Source organism: Pseudochaenichthys georgianus, chromosome 24, assembly GCF_902827115.2.
Source record: "Pseudochaenichthys georgianus chromosome 24, fPseGeo1.2, whole genome shotgun sequence".
NCBI classification, from domain to species: Eukaryota; Metazoa; Chordata; class Actinopteri; order Perciformes; family Channichthyidae; genus Pseudochaenichthys; species Pseudochaenichthys georgianus.
Genome location: NC_047526.1, coordinates 15,675,321 through 15,690,793, shown reverse-complemented (window position 1 = coordinate 15,690,793; position 15,473 = coordinate 15,675,321). Strand labels below are relative to the sequence as shown.

Here is a 15,473-nt window from a genome sequence, read left to right as displayed (position 1 = left end):
CAGCCGGCACTGCGCATGACGGTGGTGTCTTCACAACTCCAGCCGGCACTGCGCATGCGCGTGACGGTGGTGCCCTTAAAGCCCCAGCCGGCACTGCGCATGCGCATGGCGGTGGTGCCTTCACAGACCCACCTGTAATCCGCCTTTTGAGAGATGCCGTAGCTGCTCTCAGAAGGGCTGTTTATTGGTTTTATTGTTTTTCTTTTCATTTTTTTGAGCTGCGCCCTTGGCCTGAAGCCTGGATGCGTCAGCGGCAAATGTTTTATGACAGAAAAATCAACCAATGTGGGACATGTGTTTGTGCGGACTTGAGGATGGTGTTGAGGCATATCTCGAGGTGGCGGGAACACATATAGAGCTGGGGAACCGTGGACTTCCAGCTCTGTCACAGAGGGGAGAAGGAGGGGCTGTCACGCTGCTCGCTTCTTCTTCCTCGACTGCTGGCCGAAATTCTGGGTTGGCTGCGCCTGAGCTGCAGCCGGAACCGGAGATGTTCTAGGCCAGCTCGCCCTTGTCTCCAGCCTGGGCTGGGGACTCGGGGCGGGCTGCGACCTCTGCGTCTTCAGTGCTTTAAATCGAGCAGGGTTCGAGGCAGCTTGGGCGAAGGACTGGTGCTGCAGCGAAGGCAGCGGCTGGACCCTTCGAGGGAGGCAGAGGTGGAGTGCCTCGTCCTCCTTCTTTTTCGACTCGCACCTCCTTTGCATGGAGGCGAGAGCGGAGCCGAAAATTCCCTCGGGAACGATGGGCATATGCAGCACATCCTCCTTTTCCCGGTCTGGGAGGTTGGTGAGGTTGAGCCATCTCGCTCTTTCCTGCACCACCATCATCCCCATTGCCTTGCCCGTGGCCTGGACGGCGCAGCGTTGGACACGGAGACAAATGTCCGTGACCGCTGCCATCTCATCCAGAGTGGCTGCCCCCGGGTTACCTGACAAGTCCTCGCAGAGCTCCGCTTGGTAAGCGGTTAGCAGCGAGGACACATTCAGGGCCCTGGCGGCCAATGCTGCAGCTTTGTAGGACCGTTCAGTCATTGTCGACTGAAATCGGTCCGACTTTGCTGGCAGCGTGGGGTTCCTGCTTGGTGACGGGCCCATCCTTGGTAGGAGGTGGGCCGCTACCAGCGGTTCCATGGGCGATACGTGGAGCAGGCCGAGCTTCTCCATTCCGTCACAGTCTAGGGAAGAGGCACCCTGGATTGGGACCTTGTTAGTGAAGGGCCGGTCTCTCCATGAGACCGACACCTCATGCAACATCTCCGGGAAGACCGGAAGGAGTTGCCTCTTCGTCCGCGCTGCTTGGGGGAAATGTTTCCCTTCGTAACGGGACCTGGAGGTCTCCTTGGCCATTTCAGGCCACGGGATGTCGAGTCTGGCCGCAGCGCGTTTACACACGGCCTGCAGGTCCATGCTCAGACAGGGCGAAAGCTGGTGTGCTATCGCCCGGGAGAGCAGCCCTCGCTCCAGGCTTTGCAGCCTGAGCCGATGACATGAAGGTGTCCTCTTCCTGTTCATCCGACTCGGACAGGAGGAACGCCAAGGCGTCCTCTTCGTCCTCCTCGTAGTCCAGCTCGAGGACATCTTCCGCGGGTGAGACCATGGTGAGGTCTAACCGGGAGCCCCAGCTCGGTAAAGCGTGGGGTCCCGTTCCCGCGTGTCTTGCCGTCACCGGGTCCCGGCGTGCCAGGGCGCGGGATTCTGGTTCCGTAGTCATCGCAGATAATGAGCCCCAGACCGACACGGAGAGGGGTTCACTCTCTGCAGCAGACGCCCCCGTGTCTTGACTGCCGGCCGGCGGGTCAGTGGACATGGGGGGGTCCTGTTCCGACAGTAAAAAACGTCCTCGCTACCGTGGTGTCGATAGTGAGGGAGCGAGCTAGCAACAGGTATCTTGCTAGCTTAAAAAATCAGACCTACCTTACTTTTCCCGGGGAAGAGAAGGGCGAGGTCGATTTTAATACTAACATACCCTAGGGACCAGAGGGTACAATGGTTGGACATTTACTACCGGCCTCGGTATGCCTAGTGTACAGGGTCCATATAACCGACTTAATGCATAGCGGGAAGTCGGTTATATAGACATCAACAGAATAAGTGTTTAACGGTGATTTAAACTAGTTTATGCGGGGAAAAGAGTGCTCAAAATCGGATTCAACAGGCCATCCACACCGACTCCCATTAAAAGTGATTGAAATGTACAGGAATCTGTCCATTTCAATCACATTTGATGACCCGTCCAGGGTGACTTTCTTCCCCAGGAATTAGTGTCTGAAAGCTGGCTAACATTACTTTAAATACAGTGTGCACATGGCTTTATTACCCATGAAATAGTGTGTGAAAGCTGGGTGAGTTTGATGTGAATTTAGGGAGGGAGAGCAGCAGCAGCAGCCGCCGCAGCAGCAGCAGCAGCAGGCTGTGACCCTGGCGGAAATACATTGATTGTTTTAGCCAGGAATAAGTGTTTAGAAGGCGGGTAAAGTGTTCCTGCAGCTCCTCCATGACGGTAATAATGATTAGAAATCATTTACAGGGCAGAAAGCTGTTTTTAAAAGTGAAAAAACGATTTGAAACCGTTTGAAATGACTGGCGGGTGCTGATGGAAAGCAGGCGGAAATAAATGGATTGTTTACCCAGGAAAAGGTGTTTAAAAGGCGGGTAAAGTGTCCCTGCAGCTCCTCCATGACGGTAATAATGATTAGAAATCATTTACAGGGCAGAAAGCTGTTTTTAAAAGTGAAAAAACGATTTGAAACCGTTTGAAATGACTGGCGGGTGCTGATGGAAAGCAGGCGGAAATACATGGATTGTTTACCCAGGAAAAGGTGTTTAAAAGGCGGGTAAAGTGTTCCTGCAGCCCTTTAAATACAGTGTGCACATGGCTTTATTACCCATGAAATAGTGTGTGAAAGATGGGTAAATTTGCTGTGAATTTAAGGGAGATATGGCCCTTTCAAACAGGGAGATGTACAGGCCTTTATTACCCACGAATTAGTGTCTGAAAGCTGGCTAACATTACTTTAAATACATGGTGCACATGGCTCTGTTACCCATGAAATAGTGTGTGAAAGCTGGGTGAATTTGATGTGAATTTAAGGAAGATATGGCCATTTCATCCACACCTCACGACTCCCATTCAAAGTGATTGAAATGTACAGCACTCTGTACATTTCAATCACATTTCCCGACCCGACCAGGGTGACTTTCTTCCCCACGAATTAGTGTCTGAAAGCTGGCTAACATTACTTTAAATGCATGGTGCACATGGCTCTGTTACCCATGAATTAGTGTGTGAAAGATGGGTGAGTTTGATGTGAATTTAAGGGAGATATGGCCATTTCATCCACACCTCACGACTCCCATTAAAAGTGATTGAAATGTACAGGAATCTGTCCATTTCAATCACATTTGATGACCCGTCCAGGGTGACTTTCTTCCCCACGAATTAGTGTCTGAAAGCTGGCTAACATTACTTTAAATGCATGGTGTACATGGCTCTGTTACCCATGAATTAGTGTGTGAAAGATGGGTGAGTTTGATGTGAATTTAAGGGAGATATGGCCATTTCATCCACACCTCACCACTCCCATTCAAAGTGATTGAAATGTACAGCACTCTGTACATTTCAATCACATTTCACGACCTGTGTAGACTGGCTTTCTTACCGTACACCGACAAAGCCACCTCTTCGGGGCCGCTCCAAGACCCCCAAAACAAGGACGCAGCAGCCCCAGCATCTCTCCCTGACATGAGCAAACAGGTTATTTCAAACTTCCATGACATACCCCGGGGAAAAGCACCTCTCTGTGGCCGCTCCAAGACCCCCAAAACACGGACTAAGGAGCTCCAGGATCCCTCCCTGCCTTGAGAAAACAGGCTAGTTCACACTTACATTACGTACACCGACAAAGCCACCTCTTCGGGGCCGCTCCAAGACCCCCAAAACACGGACGCAGCAGCCCCAGCATCTCTCCCTGACATGAGCAAACAGGTTATTTCAGACTTCCATGACATACCCCGGGGAAAAGCACCTCTCTGTGGCCGCTCCAAGACCCCCAAAACACGGACTGAGGAGCTCCAGGATCCCTCCCATGTACCTCCAGAACCTCGAGCACCTTGGGTCCCCGGGCCCCCGAACTTAAGCACTCCCCCACGGACTAAACCAAGATGATCACACCCTCAAGAATCTCGTGCCCCTGGGAATCTTAAAGGGGGGTCTACTTTGCGGTGCTTTACCGTCCGCCCATCAGCACCCATAGTCGGCCTTCCTCACAGCAGCAGCACCCAACCTCCATGGAGGATGTTTCTCGTGCCCCTGGCTACACTTAAAGGGGGGCTACTTTGCGGTGCTTTACCGTCCGCCCATCAGCACCCATAGTCGGCCTTCCTCACAGCAGCAGCACCCAACCTCCATGGAGGATGTTTCTCGTGCCCCTGGCTACACTTAAAGGGGGTCTACTTTGCGGTGCTTTACCGTCCGCCCATCAGCACCCATAGTCGGCCTTCCTCACAGCAGCAGCACCCAACCTCCATGGAGGATGTTTCTCGTGCCCCTGGCTACACTTAAAGGGGGTCTACTTTGCGGTGCTTTACCGTCCGCCCATCAGCACCCATAGTCGGCCTTCCTCACAGCAGCAGCACCCAACCTCCATGGAGGATGTTTCTCGTGCCCCTGGCTACACTTAAAGGGGGTCTACTTTGCGGTGCTTTACCGTCCGCCCATCAGCACCCATAGTCGGCCTTCCTCACAGCAGCAGCACCCAACCTCCATGGAGGATGTTTCTCGTGCCCCTGGCTACACTTAAAGGGGGTCTACTTTGCGGTGCTTTACCGTCCGCCCATCAGCACCCATAGTCGGCCTTCCTCACAGCAGCAGCACCCAACCTCCATGGAGGATTTTGCTCGTGCCCCTGGCTACACTTAAAGGGGGTCTACTTTGCGGTGCTTTGCCGTCCGCCCATCGGCACCCATAGTCGGCCTTCTTCACAGCAGCAGCACCCAACCTCCATGGAGGATTTTGCTCGTGCCCCTGGCTACACTTAAAGGGGGTCTACTTTGCGGTGCTTTGCCGTCCGCCCATCGGCACCCATAGTCGGCCTTCTTCACAGCAGCAGCACCCAACCTCCATGGAGGATTTTGCTCGTGCCCCTGGCTACACTTAAAGGGGGTCTACTTTGCGGTGCTTTGCCGTCCGCCCATCGGCACCCATAGTCGGCCTTCTTCACAGCAGCAGCACCCAACCTCCATGGAGGATTTTGCTCGTGCCCCTGGCTACACTTAAAGGGGGTCTACTTTGCGGTGCTTTGCCGTCCGCCCATCGGCACCCATAGTCGGCCTTCTTCACAGCAGCAGCACCCAACCTCCATGGAGGATTTTGCTCGTGCCCCTGGCTACACTTAAAGGGGGTCTACTTTGCGGTGCTTTGCCGTCCGCCCATCGGCACCCATAGTCGGCCTTCTTCACAGCAGCAGCACCCAACCTCCATGGAGGATTTTGCTCGTGCCCCTGGCTACACTTAAAGGGGGTCTACTTTGCGGTGCTTTGCCGTCCGCCCATCGGCACCCATAGTCGGCCTTCTTCACAGCACCACCTGCCCTGCTGGAGGTTCACACTTTAACTTTTTTTACCCTCTTCTACCTTACAAATCATCCCACACTTGAGCACTCCTCACTCGGACTAAACACCTACATGCTACCACCAGAACCAGAATATCGTGCCCCTGGGGATCTTAAAAGAAGAAAACCCATAGTGGGATTAAAAACAGAACACTTAGTAATTTTAACAAACTTTATTTACAGTAATATTGACAGTAATAAATAAATTCAAACAGGATATAACGTATTTACAAGGGGACTGATTACAACAACACACTGCATATTTACAAGTTGATCACTGGCAACAGTGGGTGAAGTTGGGGCAGAGTATGGCACCCTCTCTTCACCCATGTCTGAGGGGTTGTGTTCGGCCAGTGACTGGTCCCTCTTCGGGACATGTCTTGGTAGGGAGTCTTGGTAGGGAGCCGGGCTGTGCTCCTCTCCAGAGTTGTCACTGTCGATGTCAATACCCGCAAAAGTGTCTTCATTTCCCGCTGCTGCTGCTGCTGTCGATGCCGCCGCCGCTGCTTGAAGTGACTGTGTGAAGAGCAACCGAATGTCCGCAGCCTCCTTCAAAGAAGGATTATTCGCGTAAAATTTGTCCGCAGTTGCAGTGTTGTGACACATGAAATCACTCACTCTTTGGCGGTTGCCTTTGTCTTGAAACCTCTTCGCATTATCGGCGTGGACTGTGCGGAGGTCGGTGAAGTTAATGGGACTGCGGAGCCCCACATCAGCCCATGCCAACCTCAGGGAGTAGGCAAGCTTCCTGAACGGGTTCTTCCCCTCTGTGTACAGAAAGTAACGGCTCTGGGTGCAGGTCAGCGTACCCTTAATTTCCAGCCACCTCTTCATCCATCCAAATTCTTCTACGGTGAGGTACAGCTGCGCCTCCCCGAACGCGTTGGCCGTCTTGTGGTTACTTACCTGTTATGACAGAGATAGAGAGTGTCAATACAATGTCAATCATGCATATAACTGCCAGAATAAATACATTGATTAATAGCACTCACATGAACCAGGTAGCCGAAGGCAGTGCCAGTTGTATCCGCCTTTCGGACCTCGGCGTTGGTCATGTTGGAGTAGACCCCCGGACGGTGGCCATAAATGCAGCTCCAATGAAGAGTCATATACCCATAGAGCAGTGTCCGGGTCGCGGTAGTCGGATTGCTGGCCATCACATCCAGGAGCTGAGGGATGCGAGTGGTGGTCGAAGTCAAGCATGTCATTAGGTCGTTGTGGCTCGGCAGACCTTCCATCTTGTCACGCTTCACTTGCATCTGGTGGATAAGTACTTTTCTCTTCAGGGACTTCAGGATGGCAACTACTTCCCGTTTGATTAAAATCATGTCCGTTTGGCTGAGCCTGCTCCCCTTGCACGGTGTGTCGGCCATGTACTTGAGAAAGTGTGATATATTCTTGATGTAGAAGTCGGAGGTCGTGACCTGAAGGCTTGACTTCATCAGGCTCCGGGACCACCCGCGTATCCTCTTGAGATCCCTCAAAAAGAGCCAGTCAGACAGGCGATTGAAACCGTGTGCCATGAAACTGAGGAACGACTTCACTCTGCTTAGTTTGGAGACTGTGTTTTCCTGGAGCCTCACTGGTGGGTCGATACCTGCATAATGCTCCCGGTATCCTTGCAGATACTCCTCTGTGAAATATAAACAGTACTTTAATGACAACACATGATGTGTTACAGAAACTGCATGTGTCACATAGCCAAAACACTTACCCATGATCCGTGGGAATGTTATGTCCCGCATTATATTTCCCCGGCCCCTGCCCCGGAACCAGGGGGAATTTATGGGAGGGGAGGTTGACGAGGCCTCGGTATGGATGGATGCAGGCTCTGAGGAGCTGGGTGAATGGGTGTGAGAGCCAGTGGGGGACTTGCTGCAGGCGGGAATGGGAGACGTGCTGCAGGCGGGAATGGGAGACGTGCTGCAGGCAGGAATGGGAGACTTGCTGCAGGAGGGACCTTTCGACTTGGACAGCCTCGTTGGTGTCGACTCTGGTCGGGGTCGTTTCTTCAGAATGACCCGCTCTCGTTCCTCCCCATCGAACGCGGGCATGTCCCCGGCCCGCTGATCCATCCTCTGTCGCTTGTCCTTTATCCTCTGCTGCAACTTGCAGCGCAGGGATTTCACCTCAGCAGCATATATGTCCCGCTGAGCCCTCACTGCGTTAGCCTCCAGCCTCCATTCTTTGCAGTCCGGGTTGTCACATTCATTCACCGGGGACAAGGGTGGAGGTTGTGACAGTATATCGTCGTCTGCCACCGTGTCAACAGCCCAAGCGGTAATCATTTCTATTGTGGGGTTTGTCATTCGGAGTTCATAAAGCTCCTTCTTGGCCACTGTCATTTTCATTTGATTTTGAACCACATGTAGTTCCTCCCGGGCCAGCTCAACATGGTCTCTGGCCAAGTGGCGATCCAGCCTTGTGCCGTGGTACTCGCATCCCAGAATGGTACAGGGATGGAGCCTAATGTTGGTCCGTCCGTTGGCCAACAACAGCAGAATTTTTCTTTCATCCAAGTTACGCACACCATGGTTCCTCTGTAGGTGCTTGCTCAGGGCACGGTAGGAGCTATTGCAGATCGGACAACGGACCGCCATCCGACCTGTATTCTTGAGCATTTCGGTACCGGAAAATGTCACCAGAATCGTGGGTAAAAAAGAAGGAAGCGTGAAAAGACTCACGAAAGACGCACTCAGCTTATTTTCAAATCTGTGTTTGTTTTCATTTGCATCATGGTGCGGTGTCCCATTTAGGCACTCGTTAGGCGGGCAGAGATCCCTGTAATCTCCCCTCACGTTCCTCCAGAGTCTGATTCTCCCAAAGGATACCCGACAGTTTCGGGTACGACCCAGAGGGCGCACGGTGGACGGCCAGGGCGAGGCCGCCACACCGCGCTGGAGTCAGGGTCCCGGTGAGGCGCAGGACGGAGCACCCGGCAGTAGCCTCCAGCAGACCCCCGCGCGGTTCCCTCATCCCTCAGAAGAGGTGGAGAGGCGGAGGGGTGGGTCTTTTCATCTGCTGGCGGGTTGCCGGGATAACAGTATCCTCCGGGGAGGCATTGAACCCTTCTCAACTGCCCCCCGGAGGAGGCAGGGGAGTCAGGTACCCAGAGGGTGGACGGCCAGGGCGAGGCCGCCACAACCAGAGAACCAGAAAAAAGGGGTGAAATGGGAAAAAAGTACCCCAAAATAGTGTTCCATAAGGCGGGTAGAGTCCCCTGACAACTCCCCATACCTTTCTCCAGGGTGGGAACAAGTTTAAGTCAACTTTTGGAAGAACCAGAGAAAAGGGTGAAAATGGATAAATTGTATCCGAAAATAGTGTTCCAAAAGGCAGGTAGAGTCCCCTGACAACTCCCCATACCTTTCTCCAGGGTGGGAACAAGTTTAAGTCAACTTTTGGAAGAACCATAAAAAGGGGTGAAAATGGATAAAATGTATCCCAAAATAGTGCCTCTTGAGGCGGGTAGAGTCCCCTGACAACTCCCCTTGCATTCCTCCAGACACCAGTTTGAAAACTTAAAGTTTTGTGAGAACCATGATTGGGGGTCCTCCAGGCAACAATTTCATCCGATCCAAAGTGCTCATGAGGCGGATACATTCCTCCATGATTTCCCCATCATGTGAAAATAGCTCGTTTTTTTCTAAGTGCTCTCAAAAACCGGGTTTCCGATTTCGTGCAGATGGTAGCTTGGAAAAGATGAATGAAAATTTTGGACGGAGGAGGGGAGCTCTCGTTTCCCCTCTCCGTTGTAAATTGCAACGGGGGAGTGCAAAAGTCTCCGGGGCTTCGTTCCGAAGCGCCGAAGACTTGACCCCCTCCCCCGTTGGCACTTAGCCGTTTTTCAAGAATTTTCAAAAACTTCATTTTTGATTATTTTAACATATAATTGACCGTTTTCTTTACTTTTTTTTGCTTTCCACGGGTGGAGGCGCATGGCAGGCCGCATATGAGCTTCCAAATTCGGCCTGGAACGTCCGGGAATTATGGGTTAAGCTCCATATACTGACGACTCCCATTAAAAGTGATTGAAATGTACAGGAATCTGTCCATTTCAATCACATTTGACGACGCATGCAGGGTGACCCTGGCTACACTTAAAGGGGGTATACTTTGCGGTGCTTTACCGTCCGCCCATCAGCACCCATAGTCGGCCTTCTTCACAGCAGCAGCACCCAACCTCCATGGAGGATGTTTCTCGTGCCCCTGGCTACACTTAAAGGGGGTATACTTTGCGGTGCTTTACCGTCCGCCCATCAGCACCCATAGTCGGCCTTATTCACAGCAGCAACACCCAACCTCCATGGAGGATTTTGCTCGTGCCCCTGGCTACACTTAAAGGGGGTATACTTTGCGGTGCTTTACCGTCCGCCCATCAGCACCCATAGTCGGCCTTCTTCACAGCAGCAGCACCCAACCTCCATGGAGGATGTTTCTCGTGCCCCTGGCTACACTTAAAGGGGGTATACTTTGCGGTGCTTTACCGTCCGCCCATCAGCACCCATAGTCGGCCTTATTCACAGCAGCAACACCCAACCTCCATGGAGGATGTTTCTCGTGCCCCTGGCTACACTTAAAGGGGGTATACTTTGCGGTGCTTTACCGTCCGCCCATCAGCACCCATAGTCGGCCTTATTCACAGCAGCAACACCCAACCTCCAGTGGAGGATGTTATCATGCCCCTGGCAACACTGGTAAACACTGGTAACATATGTCTAGCCGCTGACAGGAACTTGACATCGGAACTTGACATCGCATTTCCATTGAGCGGACTCCCGTACATGGGAAGGGCAAGTCCCACGGTACCTCCGTTCATAAGGCTGACATTTGCCTTACACTTAAAGGGGGTCTACTTTGCGGTGCTTTACCGTCCGCCCATCGGCACCCATAGTCGGCCTTATTCACAGCAGCAACACCCAACCTCCAGTGGAGGATGTTATCATGCCCCTGGCAACACTGGTAAACACTGGTAACATATGTCTAGCCGCTGACAGGAACTTGACATCGGAACTTGACATCGCATTTCCATTGAGCGGACTCCCGTACATGGGAAGGGCAAGTCCCACGGTACCTCCGTTCATAAGGCTGACATTTGCCTTACTGGCATTAGTATTACCGTCTTCCTGCGAAGCAGAAGGAGTAGCCGGCGAGCGCCCGTCAACCGAAATGGGTATTTGGGTTCAGTCTGTGGACAGTTAAGCTTGTCCGGCTACTGTAGAGATGTGCTCTGAAGCGAGAAGAGGTGTTTGAATGACGCATGCGTCGTGGCGCAAGCTACTTATAGGGGGTGAATTCCCTGACGCTGACGTCAAGATCACCAGCCAATCAGGATTGGCGTAATGAGATTGATGCTTCTCTTTGCTCCGCGATGAGGTGCATCCCATAGTGAGACATCGAACGGAGTGTTATGAATGAGAACTATCTTACGCTCTGAAATCTGAAAACTTAAAACTAGGTTTATTGCTGATGGATTATCAGAAATCATTTCAAAGTGACACAGGCACATTGCATTAACCTATGGATTAACCTTCAGCAGCGTTTTTATCGTTTTAATGCCATTGAAGACAACTTTTGATCAGACAACAACAAAGGTAAGACATATTGCCTGTTTTCTACCTATTGCCACATGTTGTGATGTCTATTTTTGTTTCTCATTTCGCGAGTTCTTATCATGGAGTGATGATACAGATACCTATCGTATCTGTGTAATCTCACGATGCTAGTCGATGGGTTGGATTTGCATTTACGATAAGTACTAAGGATTTTATGAGTGAGTTCTGTGCTAACGGCGTTAGCATCTTTTCGCTCAGGGCTAATTCAGAGGCTCAGCGTTAGTCTTGTGTTTTCTTTTGCTAAAAATGGTTCATATAATCAGTTAGCTGAGTTTCTTCCCGTTACATGGATATGAAACATTCATAGTTTATTAAATATTAAAAAGCCCTCAGACGCTGTTTCCTGCAGACGATGCGTTTTTTTCCGCCCGCCGGCGGGGGGATGGGGTTTACATTTTTTGCACATTTTTATTAGATAAAGCCAGTTCTGCCACTTAATTTCTACATTTACCTCCCAGACAAACTGGCACCAGGCGGAAGATCTCCCTTTTTATTGTCGAGGCATTTATTGTGTTATATAAATGTGATTTCATTTGAATCAATTGATTTCTTGGACGTCTTGGCAAGCTAACAAACAATGTATGATCTCAGTGAGGCATTTGCCGGTTAAAGTCAATAACTGCTGATTAACAGAAAAACACACAAACAGTTATCAACTCATGAATAACAACATGCCTCAGATAAGATGTCCTGACAAAGCTGTGAATCTTGTCGAGCATAGCATCTTCTGACCCAGTAAATCCCACAAGGTTTTTTTTAAGTACACGTTATGGCCAGCTAAAGCTACAATAATCACTATTTTATATTTCAAAATGTACCAAATGAGAAAATGGTACCTTGTTGTGAATAACCCACAGAAAATCAAAACCATAATCCTTCAGTTCTACACCGATTTTTAGTATCTTTCCACTAAATGTTTTTGTTTTCTAGACCACAATTTAAATACTGTTTCAATTCAGTCTCACCACCTGGATCAGTGCTTTTAACAGCAATACATGTCCAACCACATACTACAGCCATGAAGTAATCTGGTGTAGCTGGTGACAGGGTGTTCTCATTCACTGTTTGTAGGTGTATTTATGAAAAGTCATGCCCCATCCTTTCTGTATATCCAACTAAATGTATTTGTATGTATTCCAGGTAAATGTGGGGCAGGAAGTATGAAGATTGAATGATTCTGCAAATGAAATAGGTTGTTGTGGATCGATGGGTCCAAAGACTTTCATCAGGGCCGACTTTTTATGTCTTGTGTGAAACTTCTGTATTTATTTAAGTTATTCCACTTCCATAGTTAACCTGTTACGGCCTGTCATGGCTCAGTTTGTCACACGCGGCCCGCCACATATATTTGAGAAGCCAAACCCCAACAAATTATACTAAATAATTGTATTTGTAGAACATTGAAAGAAAACAGAACTAGAACTATCAAACTAGTCTAGAGGAATGGCAAAAAATAACCAAACAATTAGGAAGCCTTCGGACCAGAGCACCCCAGAAACTTAAGAGAAACAGTGCAAAAACTAAACTAAGAAACCAAGCCGTGAAAACTGAACTACCAGATCCTCCGTCCTTAAAAAAACAACAAAAAAGAATGGATGGGGTAAAATGATGAGTGAACTCATACAATGAAGTCTAGAGCACAGAGCTTCAACATGGACCCTCCAGCTGAGTGTAATATCTACACGAACACCAAAACACCAGGACACTGCAGCAAGAAAGAGACAGATACCTCCCTCCTCCTCCAGCCTTCCTTATGTACGGGGAATCATGTCAGATCAGGATCACCTGAGGGAAGGGCCGAGTGCAGACCACCACAGATCAGGAGCAAAGGGGTGAGAACTGAGAGAACAGGGGTGGTGAAGGTATAACATAACCTAAAACAATTACAAGTTATTCTGTTACTTAGAACTGAGGTGTTTTTTGTGAAGAATGGCGTTTATTTGGCTTTATGTAGGTACACATGTTGCTTGACATAATCATTCGTATTAATCGAATAGCGTATAGCAATATTTTTCAACAGTATACTTGATAGCATTTCTTCAGTACTTTCTGTCGGCTGTTGATTAAGTATGCATATATTCTGGATATTTGTTGTTATCCACTAAGGACTCCACCCCCTCATTAGTTTGAATACTTACTGTAGTGCTTACGGAAATAAACAGGGTCTCTGGGAGGATGAGGTCGGGCCTGGGTGCAATGGTCTGACACGCTATCATAAAATGAATTGCTGAGTTAAAAAATACAGTGAAAAATGTGTAATTTAATGAAAAATTACATGATCGACTAAGTACAACATAAACAGCAAAATCATATTCATATTCAAAGCAATCGTAAAGTTTGCAAAAAAGTACAGCGACCCTCTCTGACCCTCTCTTCCACACACACACACACCTCACCCAGGTGAACAGGTGATTATAATTTCTATGAGTGCTGCCCATATCCATGTGACCCCACAGTAATATATTATAACACAAACCATTACCCATACAAAATAAATATAAACTAGTACAAACCTAAATTGTAATAAAACTAAATGTATCACTTTGTAAGTTTAAGGGCTTCTACATTTACAAAGCACAAGTTATTTTTCAATTCTACCAATTCAACACCCCCCTCCTGAATCAGACCACTGACCTGGCACGTGTTAGAAATACTCCCAAGCCCTTTTAGTGTGTACTGTCTACGAAATGACATGAAATGATTGTAATGCTGTTTGAGAAAAGGTACATCTCGACAGGACATGAAATGCCTTCTAGAAATGATATCTCTTCATCTAACCCCGTGACTCTCCATTCCATTCCACTGCGAGCCCTTGAAGTCATATGATGGAGAAAACAAGGTTTGTGACCATGGGACAGTGTTTCCGTGCGGAGAGACACTCAAACACACTTTACAATTTAAGATACTCAATGACCCTCAGGGAAACCTTCCAGCTTTATCACAGCAGATTTGGTGAAAGACTGGCAGCAGGAATGTGTGTGTTGATGCAAACAGTGAGCCTCCCAGCTGCACTGAACTCCACGGCATTTTAATATAATCAAGTCTGAGCCGTGTGGATATTAGTTCCTAAGGGAAGTCCATAGAGCAATACACGGACAATGCCTGTTCTAATAATAAATAGAATGGACTACACAATCATACTTTCATAAACTGTGCACACAGCATAAGCAATAATAATATGGAAAGAATCCTAGGAGTCATTTCCAGTGGGGGTTTGACTGGTATTTGAGTTTGATATGAATTCATATACGTTTAAACTAATGTTTGAAAAGCACATGGGCAATGTTCAGTTCTGGACTCATTTCAAATTCATGCATTTGTAAGACGGGTTCATATTTACATCTGTCTTAAGTCAATACTCATATGTATAATATAAAGAGTTCCTGGATGTTAGTATTCCATAGTGACTCTCCAATATATTTATTTTTAATCTGGGAAACCATATGGAATAATACATAAAGAAATCAAGTGACTATGTATTTTTACTGAATTACTGTTTGAACATTTAAGTAATACATTGCAATTCATCTCTTTTAGAACTCTTACAAACCTCACGGATCTTTACTGAAGAGCAGCATCCATCAAGGTGAGAGGAGGCTGCTTTCGGAACACTTTAAGCAATTAGCGTGAGAGGAAAAGGCCGGAAATGCTGGGAGGTACATAGACAATAATTTAGGGATGGAAACTAGATGAATCATTCTTTTTTTTTCTTTTGGAAAAAGTGTCAGTCTGGCAGCCAGTCACTCTGCATAATCACCTCAGCATGGCATCTGCATCCATGTTGCCATGGCAATTTGGTTGCTATGAGATCATTTTATCTGAAGATCTGGCTGTTGCAGATGTCATTTGGTGCTGCTCTCCAAAATGAAGCATCGATCAAATTAAAGAAAGGCTCACACACACTCCTTATTCTGACCCTGACTGATAGACTACATCTTCAGTATTCTATCTTTGAGAATCCTAGAGTGTGTTTGAGCACTTCTGCTGATCATCCAATCAAAAACTGAACCAATTTCACACTGGGAAGTATCTACTATATCAGATAAATACCATAAGATGCCAGTCAAGATCATAGTGGAGCTAGACGTACAGTAACACCACGCTCCAAACTCACTCTTTTCCATATCCACCACCAAGAGGAAGAAATACATGAGACATTATTATGACTTACTATTAAGTCTTAGACATTATAAGAACTTAATATCTCATTATTATCAGAGTGCGTTGAAGGCCTACATTTGTAACAAAGC

General features: G+C 48.5%; 1 protein-coding gene across 1 annotated transcript; it reads right to left on the bottom strand.

Moving 5' to 3' along the window:
- Nucleotides 1–5,766: 5,766 nt before the first annotated feature.
- LOC139433070 (uncharacterized) lies at nucleotides 5,767–8,593 on the bottom strand. The gene is made up of 3 exons (XM_071201958.1): nucleotides 7,323–8,593; nucleotides 6,601–7,241; nucleotides 5,767–6,514 (listed from the first exon to the last, which is right to left on the bottom strand). Exons 1-3 carry the CDS (start codon nucleotides 8,227–8,229, stop codon nucleotides 5,816–5,818), a joined length of 2,247 nt encoding a protein of 748 aa, XP_071058059.1. The 5' UTR covers nucleotides 8,230–8,593; the 3' UTR covers nucleotides 5,767–5,815.
- Nucleotides 8,594–15,473: the final 6,880 nt, after the last annotated feature.

Excerpts from the sequence above, each read along its gene's own strand:
- LOC139433070 (XM_071201958.1), bottom strand. The coding sequence starts at position 8,229 with ATGCTCAAGAATACAGGTCGGATGGCGGTCCGTTGTCCGATCTGCAAT. Across the intron at positions 7,242-7,322 it reads AACATTCCCACGGATCATGG|AGGAGTATCTGCAAGGATAC; the intron begins GTAAGTGTTTTG and ends TATATTTCACAG. Across the intron at positions 6,515-6,600 it reads CCTTCGGCTACCTGGTTCAT|GTAAGTAACCACAAGACGGC; the intron begins GTGAGTGCTATT and ends CTGTCATAACAG.